The sequence below is a fragment of the Mesoplodon densirostris genome, chromosome 12, assembly GCF_025265405.1.
Source record: "Mesoplodon densirostris isolate mMesDen1 chromosome 12, mMesDen1 primary haplotype, whole genome shotgun sequence".
Taxonomy (NCBI): Eukaryota; Metazoa; Chordata; class Mammalia; order Artiodactyla; family Ziphiidae; genus Mesoplodon; species Mesoplodon densirostris.
The window spans coordinates 26,094,621-26,106,162 of NC_082672.1; the positions used below are offsets into that span (position 1 = coordinate 26,094,621).

General features: G+C 41.1%; 1 protein-coding gene across 1 annotated transcript; it reads right to left on the minus strand.

The window, feature by feature from the left end:
• Positions 1–5,449: 5,449 nt before the first annotated feature.
• SMIM28 (small integral membrane protein 28) lies at positions 5,450–9,748 on the minus strand. The gene is given in 3 exon segments (XM_060115062.1): positions 5,450–5,472; positions 5,475–5,796; positions 9,638–9,748. Coding segments are annotated over 3 exon segments (456 nt in total).
• Between the last annotated feature and the right edge of the window lie 1,794 nt (positions 9,749–11,542).

Below are 11,542 nucleotides of genomic sequence, written 5' to 3' on the forward strand. Positions count from 1 at the left end.
CTAATGTTGGCCCTTCAAAACATCCAACTATGTGTATTGTCTGAAAGCGCTGGGGAATTGGAGAAGGAGAAGGTAAGTTTTAACTCTATATTGAGAGTACTGCACTGCACTAAGAATACGGCGGGGCTTAAGAGTTTGTTGATGCTTATGATACCTTATTCTAACATCAGAAGATGGTGATCTCAGTTCCTTTACTAGGGGCTGATTTGGTCTTTGGGACCACCTGGTTTCTGAGGAACAGTTGTGTGTAATTCTCATCTTTCCTCTTCTATAGGTAAGGTTCTCTCCCCCAACTCCCCCCCACCCCGCCAGCTTCTTTCAAGATTTTTTCTTTATTTTTGATTTTCTGCAGTGTGAATATGATGTGCCTAGGTATAGTTTTTGTTTGTTTGTTTTGTTTTGCTTTGCTTTGTTTTGGGCATTATTCCTGCTTGATATTCTCTGAGTTTCCTGGATCTGTGGTTTGACATTAATGTAGGGAAATTTGCCACCATTGTTGCTTCAGATATTTCTCCTGTTCTTTTCTCTTTCTGGGATTCCCATTACACATACGTAACCCCTTTTGTAGTTGTCTCACAGTTCTTGTATATTCTGCTTTGATTTTATTTTTTCAGGTTTTTTTCTCTTTGCTTTTCCATTTTGGAAGTGTCTATTAACATTTCCTTAAGCTCAGAGATTCTTTCCTCAGCTGTATCCAGTCTACTGATAAGCCCATCAAAGGCATTCTTCATTTCTGTTAGTGTTTTTGGTTTCTAGCATTTCTTTTTGGTTCTTTCTTAGAATTTCCATCTCTCTGCAGACATTACCCATCTATGCTTGCATGTTGTCTGTTTTTTTCCATTAGAGCCCCTTGCATATTAATCATATTTATTTTACATTCCTGCCATCTCTGAATCTGTTTCTGATGCTTGCTGTCTCTTCAAACTGTGTTTTTTACTTTTTAGTATGACTTACAACTTTTTCTTGAAAGGTAAACTCAACGTACTACGTAAAAGGGACTGCAGTAAATAGGCCTTTAATAATGTGGTGGCTGGTGGTTAGGTGTGGGGCAAGGGAAAACGTTTTATAGTTTTATGATTAGGTCTCCGTTTTGTAGTGAGCCTACGCTGCTGGGCTGTGAACTTCACAAGTGCTTCTCTGTTGCTTTTTCTTTTCCCCCATTAATTGGAACAAGAGAACTAGCAGGGCTGGAGTTGGGTATTTCCCTTCCGCAGAGTTAAGACTAGAACCAGCTGGGGCTGGGAATTTCCCTCCCCCTACGGGAGTTAGGTTCTGATAAAACCCCAGCAGGTTAGGCCCTGGTGAAGTAGTTTCTCCTGAGGGCAGACCTTGTTAAGAAGATCAGCAGGTTCTGGCACATTTCAAAATGGTTCCTCTTCTCTTTCTGCTGGAAGCACGAGAAGGCTTTCTTCCTGGAGCTCCACTGTGAGAATCTGGTAGGGCTCCTAGAGGCAAGACTGACTGAGTTTGGGCCCCTCTGGAGTTTTTAATTCTCAGATTTGTGTACTCTGAGCCTCCAGCAATCCTTCGGTTACAGTTCAGCTTTCCCCACCCTGGCGCTGGTCCCTGAGGACGTTTCTGCTCGCGGATTTCTGCTCAGGTAAGTTGTGATTCTTTGTATCTGCCTGTCTGCCTCTCTCATTTCGGGGCCAACGGTTTGTGACCTCAGTTCTCTGAGGGATTTAAGAAGAGTTGTTGATTTTTCAGTTTGTTCAGCTTTTTCTTGTTGTTAGGATGGAGGAATGACTTTCAAGCTCTTTTTCATGCCAGACCAGAAACTGGACTCCTTTTCCTTTGTATAAAATGTTACCTGAGTGATGTTTCCTCGTCCCGTGTAGAACTTAGTGAAAATGTCCACATTCTGGTCACTGGTCCTGTTATACTCCCTCCCATTCTTAATCTTTTCTGGCTACAATTATTGCTTCCCCAAATACTTTTTAGCTGTTAAAGGTCTAGTTCTTTCATCCCTGGATTTTTTAAGAATTCCGCTCTCTGTCTCGGAGTAACAGCTAGTACCACCCACGTGTGCTGGGTGTGTCAACATTTAAACAAGGATGCACTGTTGACACTGTTGTGGCTAATATTCTGCTGGCAAATCCTGCTTTGTGAATTGAATTGGTGGCAGATGCACATTAGGCTGATGGCTCCAGGAAGGGGTTTACAGAGAATGCTGGGTTATAAATGATGGTTCAAAGCTAGATTTACAGATCTAGTTTTCTCTAAACCTGTTACCGTACCTCTGTCCACGTTGAAGCTCACCTGTATTTTGTACCCACCCACATTACCTAGAGAAAGGACTTTCCGCCTTGCCTTCGTATTAGGATCACTGGCTTTATTTCTGTTTAATGGGTCTAGATGGGTCTTGGTATCTATTTCTAGCAGTTGCTCGAGTAATTCTACCATGGAACTAGGGTTGAAGTCCACTGGTGTGCAGCAGGTTTCAGCAAACTTTTTCGCTAAAGGAACCGATAGTAGATATTTTAGGCTTTGAAGGTCATATGGTCTCTGTTGTAACTACCCAAGTTTTGATGTAGCAGCCATAGGCAAGTGGGCGTGACTGGGTTCCAATTACTTTATTTCTAGCCACCAAAATTCTAATTCATATAGTTTTCATGTGTCATGAAATATTTTTCTTTTGATTTTTTTTAACTATTAAAAACTGTAAAAATCAGTCTTGTCTCACAGAATGTACAATTAACAGGTTGCAAGTAGGATTTTGCCTAGGGGCCGTAGTTTGGCAATAGTTTAGCTGTAGTTTATTTTCTTCAATTCTTCAGTTTGGTTCCATAAGAGAAAATGTTTCCTTAGCTACATCATTGACAACATCTTCAATGAGTCCTGACATTGACTACTTATTTCAAGTAAGTCTATCAGAACATTTTTAAACATGGCAATGCATTTCCTTATTAGCCTTTGAAATTGTGGCAATTGGGATGCTTTTGTCTATAAGTAACAAGCACGGCTTAAATGGCTTTAAGCAGTAGGAAAGGTATTCTCTCATTAAAATATAGTTGCAGGGTTATTCAGCTGCTTGACAATCATCAACCCAGGTGTTTCCCATCTTTCTACTCTACTATCCTCAATATTAGTCCTGGCTGATGTCTTGCCTCATGGTTGCAGGATGGCTGTTGCAGCTCTAAGCATCACATGCAGATACATAACATCCAGCAAAGAGGAAGAGTATCTCCTTCCATGCATTTATTTTTAATATGAGACCAAGCCTCTCCTCCTGTGTAGATATCTCCTTCAGTCCCAAAGACCAAATCAGCCACCAGTGAAGGAATTGAGATCACCATAATTAATTATCATGATGCATCCCCTGTCATCGGGCGGGATATGGTCTGCCTCTCACAGGTGGTTCCAGGATCCCAGAACCAAATCAGGGTTCTGTTAGCAAGGAAAGAGGAAGAAATGGCAGTTGGGAAAGACTCAACAGAGTCTCCCAAGAGAACTAGATTCTTAGGATTAAAAAAAGAAGGCTGTCTGCTGAGCTTCTCATGTCCATTTGTTTATTTACTTCCCTTAAAGACCATTAGAGAATTGTTCAGTACAATTTTCCTGAAAGAAATATTATTGATTTTTTTCACTCAAATAGATTATATTTTGCTTCAGCCCTCAAAGAAATTACTTTATTTCTATCAGATTATGTTTGAAAATTAACGCATCCTACTTTATTTTTCTAAAACTGTACCACGTTGCATGTCTAGCATAAAAACGTTCATGTCAAAAAAGCTTTAAAGGGGCTTCCCTAGTGGCGCAGTGGTTGAGAGTCTGCCTGCTGATGCAGGGGACCTGGGTTCGTGCCCTGGTCCGGGAAGATCCCACATGCCGTGGAGCAGCTGGGCCCGTGAGCCATGGACGCTGAGCCTGCGCGTCCGGAGCCTGTGCTCCGCAACGGGAGAGGCCACAACAGTGAGAGGCCTGCGTACCGGAAAAAAAAAAAAAACTTTAAAGAGTCATTTTTTGTTCATTTTGAACCATCAAAAGTTTGTTTAGTTTTGCAGTTTATACTGTGAAAACACTAAAAATAGTTTTTCCCCCGAAATTCCAGCAATGAGTATGAGTTTAAGAACCATGTGTGGTTCTTACCCTGATAACCACCCCCATGGGTATCCTGATACAGCCCCCAAGTGGTATACATGACCCACCTCTACCTCCCCATTTGAAAATCATGGAGGGAGATTTGTATCCCATTCCAAACTCAGCTGTGTCCATCCTGTTGTGAGCCCTGACCCCCAGTCAGGAGTGGGGACTGAAATTCCACATTTGCAGTTCCTTGGGAGACCAGCTGGCACCGTGGAAGCTGCTCTGGCCCGGGAGGGAGAGGCCAGGCTTCTGGTCCCAGCTCTGCCTCTTAGGTGGTACTTAACACTGGACAACTTACTTACCCTCTCTGAACTCTAGTTTTGACATCGGCAAAGCAAGAGTTTGAACTGTGCGATGTATAAGATTCCGGTTAGAGCTTATCTGTGTTTCTCTTTACCATGTGATCCAAGATTTCGACTTTTCCCTTCCAATGTTAAACTGATTTCTATTCTTGTTCCTGCTGCTTGGTGAAGGCACACACTGTCACTGTGTCCCCCAAGATAATGTGTCAGAGCAGCTACCCTTTGTTCTGCCACAGCACAGTCAGACAACCCACAGTATTCTAGTGTGAGACATTCACATGTAACTAAGCCAAATCCTCTCATTCTAGGAAGCAAATCAGAAAGTAAGCAAGAGCAACACTACAAAGGAGAGGATTTTGGAGAGCTTTATTTCTTTTTAAACTAAAACGTTTGCAACTGTCCTTTATTATTAATATTGAAACATTTCACCATTATTTACTACTATAGCTCTAGAGATGTTTCTCTCACCTTCTAGAACTCTCCTTGCATCTTCACACAGAAGTGAAATGATGAGGCCCTGAAAAACTTGTGTAGGAAGAAGAGTTTTATTTTGGTGGCAAAAGCAGTTATCTTTGGCTTATCAACATTTTTCTGTTTTTCTTTTCAGAGCTATTTCCTATGTTCACTAGTAATTCTTTTTCTTCCTCCTTTTCCTTCCTATGTTCACTAGTAGTTCTTTTTCTTCCTCCTTTTCCTTCCTATGTTCACTAGTAGTTCTTTTTCTTCCTCCTTTTCCTTCCTATGTTCACTAGTAATTCTTTTTCTTTGCATAGAACTTTCTTGTTTTTCTCAGGGCCGATATATGTTATAAAAGAGCCCGGTCATCTTTAGAACAACCTGGGGAGATTTTTTTCCCTAAGGAACTTGAAAATGCGTTAACAAGATTGACATTTGTCAAGCTCCCCCCATCCCCATTCCCAGGTGTCGGCCAGTGAATTGCAGCTTCTTAGGTCCAGAGGCCCTTGTTCCCCTGCTCAGGTGGGCTCAGTGAAGGGTGAAGAGCTGTTTTAATGGTTACAAGAGCAGTTTATAGTGGCACATCCAGTCCAGGTGAACCCACTTTATACTGAAGGCCCGCATCCAGAGCCTCTCCTCCAGGGGCGTTCCTGGTGGCCTCTTCATAGGAGGGGGGTGAACACGAGAGAAGGGCTACCTCCCCGGGCAGTGGGGAGTAAGGGGAGGTCTGCTCGCTGCTCCAGGGTAAGCCCGGCAGGAAGTCGGTCACCTCTCCTGCAGGCGGGTGCTCTGGAAGGTCGAGGCTGGAAACCTGTCCCTGGGGCCGAGAGGCCTGGCAGTGGCGATACAGGAAAAGCAGCAGAAAGGCCAGGAAGAGCAGGACGGTGGCTGGAAGAAGGATGCACAGGAAGGGCTCCACATCTTCTCTGGTGGAACTTATCTTCTGGGTGCCCTGGAGTTAGGGAACGGAATTGAGTTAGAAGATGGGGAAAGAAGACCCCTGCATTTCTAAGGCTGATCTTTGTCTTCGTCTTGTATTCTTCTTATCATTTACTGACTCTAAAAACCACTCTAATCATTCATTTATGCCAATGAGCTTGGGCCTGCATGAAGTAAAGTGTACTTCCGAGATAAAATATGAATTCAGAATGTCAAAAGTACACAAGGGTACCCTACAATATTTCCACTGAAGTAAAAATGTTAGGATAAGTTTTAGTTGGCAGGTCCATCACTCATTCTTTGAATGAGAACTTTTACTATTTATGTACTTATTTTGTTTAGAATTAGACCAATAATGTTTTATTGCCACAGAAGGATTATATGGAACTGACTTCTTTAATGCTAGAGTAAAATCTGACTTTGTTATGTGCTCATGTCTCATGTAATCAACATTTGAAATCCAATTGGATAGCTGATGCTTATGATGATTGAGATTTTGAAATGTCCTCTATGTTTTTGCAATATTTGTAAGATAAATATGGAAATTTGAAATTCTCTCAAGATAAAGAATTGCAGATAAATTTATTTATTTATTTATTTTTGGCTGTGTTGGGTCTTTGTTACTGTGCGTGGCTCTTCTCTGGTTGTGATGAGTGGGGGGCTACTCTTCGTTGCGGTGCACGGGCTTCTCATTGCGGTGGCTTCTCTTGTTGTGGAGCATGGGCTCTAGGTGTGTGGGCTTCAGTAGTTGTGGCACACAGGCTCAGTAGTTGTGGCTCGCGGGCTCTAGAGCACAGCCTCAGTAGTTGTGGCACACGGGCTGAGTTGCTCCGCGGCATGTGGGATCTTCCCGGGTCAGGGCTCGAACCCGTGCCCCCTGCATTGGCAGGTGGATTCTTAACCACTGCACCACCAGGGAAGCCCAAGAATTGCAGATTCATTCTTAAGCAACCTAAAAGGTATTGATTTCATTGTATCAGCTCACAAGAATAACGATGGTTCTTGATGGAGTAAATAATAGGCATGAAATGATACTCCAACAACAAGGTAGAAAAGCTATATGAAAAATTAAGTCCTGTTCCAAATTGCATAGACATTGCTTTACACAAAGCTACTAAGAAATAATGAAGTATTAAAAAGCTTCTCTGTTCATTCACAACACATGTGAATATTAGTATACACTACTACAGAGGAAAAGAAAACAGTGTAAAGCCTTATAATTGTGTTTAAAGAAACAACATATTAAGATCTTTGTCTAATGATTTAAAATAAATCTTATAGTAATAAAACTATGAAAGCTGAGGTTTTTGCCTTGATTTTGGTGGAAAGAACAAATGTTTTGCTGGTCTTGACCTCTTAAGAGACTGACTTATCTAGTGTTGTTCGTATAATCTTTTTTAATTCCTAAAGAATTTACAACTATATTGTTAATTCTGACTCAAAATTAGATGGTTTATTTAATGTTTACGTTGCTAAATATTTTGTTTTCTCTAAGATATGAGTTAAGATATTTTAACTTAAAGTGCATACAATTAAAGGTTTTCTTGGGAAGCAGAACATCGTCTTTGGGCTTTGACAGCTGTGGTCTTGAATTCCAATATGACCTTCTGATACCTGCGTGACCATGAACCACTCACTTGCCCCCTCTGTGTCTACTTTTTCTTCTCTATGAAATGAGAATAAGAACATCTTTTTTGGAGGGCTGGCATGAGAATGTAATGAATCAATGAACTATGAATTCTTTCTGTTTTCTCACACATAATCTAGTTTATCAGAACTATTAACTTAAAATCTGTTGTGCTGTAACAAGGACTTTGAGTATAAAAGCTATAAGAACTCAAATTTACTACAGTTATTAAAAAATCAAGTTGGACTGAAAAAGCAATTTAAATATGTTTATTTTCTTCCACTAGATGAATCATTTAAAGTGTTAAAGCTATTATCTCTTAATACTTAATCACTCTTCAACCTTGATAAACAAGAGCCATTTTGCATAACTGATTTTTCCTTCATTCTCCTTCAGTAATGATAATAGTTTCTAAACAGTTGTGGGCATCAAATTTTAAATACTCTATTAAACCCCCTAACTTCAGTATGCATAGAATATGAAGATACTTAATATTCTATTTAAAAGTTTTTCTGTAATAGACCCTCTTGCTTACCATTATGCTATTAATGCTATTAGTTGCAAAAATGTGTGAAAAGAGAGATGCTACAGTCCCCTTCTGTAATTGGTACGTCCATTGGTTATTTTGTCCAAATATTGAGTGGCACTGAAAGACTTATCTAATACCGCAGATTAGGACAATTTCTTTTTTTTTTTTTTTTTTTTTTTTTTTTTTGCTGTACGCGGGCCTCTCACTGCTGTGGCCTCTCCCGTTGCGGAGCACAGGCTCCGGACACACAGGCTCCGCGGCCATGGCTCGCGGGCCCAGCCGCTCCGCGGCATGTGGGATCCTCCGGGATCGGGGCACGAACCCGTGTCCCCTGCATCGGCAGGCGGACTCCCAACCACTGCGCCACCAGGGAGGCCCAGGACAATTTCTTAAGATAAAAGAACTCTTCTTTCTTCCTAGTTAAGAGATCACAGAGCTATGAACAAATTTATGATGGTATCCTTAATTTGTTTATTTAATGATTCATGGTATATTGGTTCAAATTGTTGTGGATTTTGTTAATGCAGAAAGGATGTCTTTTTCTTTTTTAACATCTTTCTTGGAGTATAATTGCTTTACAATGGTGTGTTAGTTTCTGCTTTATAACAGTGAATCAGCTATACATATACATATATCCCCATATCTCTTCCCTCTTGCGTCTCCCTCCCTCCCACCCTCTCAATCCCACCCCTCTAGGTGGTCACAAAGCACCAAGCTGATCTCCCTGTGCTATGCGGCTGCTTCCCACTCGCTATCGGTTTTACATTTGGTAGTGTATATATGTATATGTCACTCTCTCACTTTGTCCCAGCTTACCCTTCCAGGATGTCTTTTTTTAGTCAGATATTCTAATTGTTTCACTACCCTCAACGTGGTTTTTTAACTTTTAATATTTCTCAAAGACTTTGCTGTTCAGGGAATACTTTAAAGAAATAACCAATAGAAAGTGTAACTGCTGCAGGATATATCATATATATGTGTATAATTTATTTCTGTTAAAAGTGGTTTTAGAGAATTTAAATACCAATCTCACCAGTCGATTACAAATACAAATCTCACTCGATTTTCCAGAAAACAAGAAAATAGGTTTGTTTCCCCCTCTCTGGTGGGACAGTGGTATCACTCATTTCCCTGCTGATCGTAAAATTAATTCCGAGTTTTTAGGTTTCTACAAATATTTTTCCTTAATGACGCCTCAGACTGAGACTTCTTTGGGGATTTCCCAGGTAAAGCAAAACAGCTGCTGCATTTCTTAGAGGCAAAGCGTCCTTAACCCTCTGCTGCCCTCCCTGAAGTAAGATCCTTCGCTTCTGCTAACTCTTAGAGACAGCTGGAGAGCCAAAGGGAGTCTCTGTCTCTCTCTGTCTCTCTCTCTCTTTTTTTTAATGTAGACTGAGCAAAGAACAAAGTTGTCACACCAAGGCATAAAAATTTGTTGACTTCTAGCTTCGGTGTTCTTTGATATATCAAGCATTCTTAGAATATATTTGTGACAAGTTTTACTTGAGTTTATCATTGTCAAAAGATATCAACTTTCAAGGTAGTTCCTTAGACCAAGCCAGTCAGTGAATTCATATTTTTGTCACACCTGTAATACAAAATGTTGCCACTAAGTTTTCCTAAAAATGTAGGCATTGTTGGTTTTAAAGCTAACAAAGATACTTTGGGGAAGAAAAGGCATAAGTCATAGGTACAAACCTGCCGATAGGTTTCCGGAAGAGGTAGACTCGGTTCACTGGTTAACCACTCGTACGTCCCCCTGCCAGCGTGGCCAAACTTCTTCCAGCTGCTGCCCGTCAGTTCCCGCATGTTTTCACCCGACTGATGTGCCAGTCACCCTTCCCCCTCGCTGCCCAGATTTCAACAATACTGCGGCTTCTTGGCCTGCATCCAGCTGGGATGAATTTGGCTGATGGCTGTTGGTAAATTTGTTCTGAGTGTCAACAGGGAACAGAAACCAACCAGAGAGACCTCTCAGGACTATATTTAAATTCAGTGCCTCTGGGTTTGCTTTTGTGACCTTCATCACTGTAAGCATTGGCCTCAGATATCGGATATGGAATCGATTTCAGACAGAGGAGTTCTTCGCATTCGTGTTATTATAGTGTCGCGAATGGTCTCAGTGAATAAAGAGCTGTTTGTATTTAGATGTAAATAAGACCCTCTCCCTTCCCTTAACATATGCCTCTCCAGACATATAGCTGAGCAAGAACTACCCAAGCTGAATTTCCTTTCATTATTTCTGGATTCTGTGGTACAGAGAGAAGGAGTATTTGGTAGTGAAGCAAGACTCAATATCATTTTTGTGAATTACTTAGATGAAAGACACTAAATGATAAAATTGTACAGAAGCCAGAGAGACGACGGCTCCGACTGTTTGGATGGAATGTTTGCTGTTTTCATAGTGTTAGTTCTGATTACCTTGTGAACTTTATAAAATTATTTATATCAAGCAATAAGAAACTTTCAGTTTTCACTGAGGTAACTTTGGGATGTTTAATTCTACTGGACATTTAAGACACGGCAGTTGGATCCTTTCTTTTAGTAGAGTAAACTTTAGCTTCAAATATTTACTCAAAATGTTACAGCTCCGAATTGCAACTACCCATGTTTTTATCCAGGCGTCCTTTTCATTCAAGTGATTGTTATGATGCTGAAATAATATTTAAGTGGGATTCTTTTCTCTTAATTAGGATTCTCAATCTTTGGCCCATGGTAGTCTATGGACAGGTTTTGGGGAGGGTGGTGAACTCTCTAAACTTTTAGGTACATCTCATTTTTGTGGGAGGATCCATAGTTTTCATTACCTTTTCCAAGACAGCTGCCCTCCCCAATACACTTTGGCACTTTGTCAAACTTATTTGTGATAAAAAAAAATTTTCACTAAGTGTCCCAGTGCCTCAATCAGTATCCTAGTGTGGAACACCTTTGTCATTTCATCCTTTCCGTTCTTCATGTGGAATGAGTTGATTTTGTGCTTTTGGTTAACATGTTGCTTTTTTCCATGGATGTGTTCCTATTTTAAGTCAATCCTGTATCTCCACTTTGAAACATCAGGAGCACCTGAAGACCAGTGCACTATTTTGCTTTTTTGCATGTCAGTGGTTTTGCCAATACTATGCCCTCAACTCCTTTTCCATCTATTTTTTTAAATAAATTTATTTATTTATCTTTAGCTGCATTGGGCCTTCGTTGCTGCACACAGGCTTTCTCTAGTTGTGGTGAGTGGGGGCTACTCTCTTGCAGTGCACGGGCTTCTCATTGTGTTGGCTTCTCTTGTTGCAGAGCACAGGCTCTAGGCACGTGAGCTTCAGTAGTTGTGGCACGCGGGCTCAGTAGTTATGGCTCATGGGCTCTAGAGCACAGGCCCAGTAGTTGTGGCACATGGACTTAGCTGCTCTGCGGTATGTGGGATCTTCCTGGACCAGGGCTTGAACCCGTGTCCCCTGCATTGGCAGGTGGATTCTTAACCACTGCGCCACCAGGGAAGCCCCTCCTTCTCCATCTTATCTACTTATTTACTTCCTTTCTTGAGAAGCAAATAAGCAAGTTGGAAATATGGATCAAAAGCATTAAATGTGAATCTGTAACGTTGACCCTCCT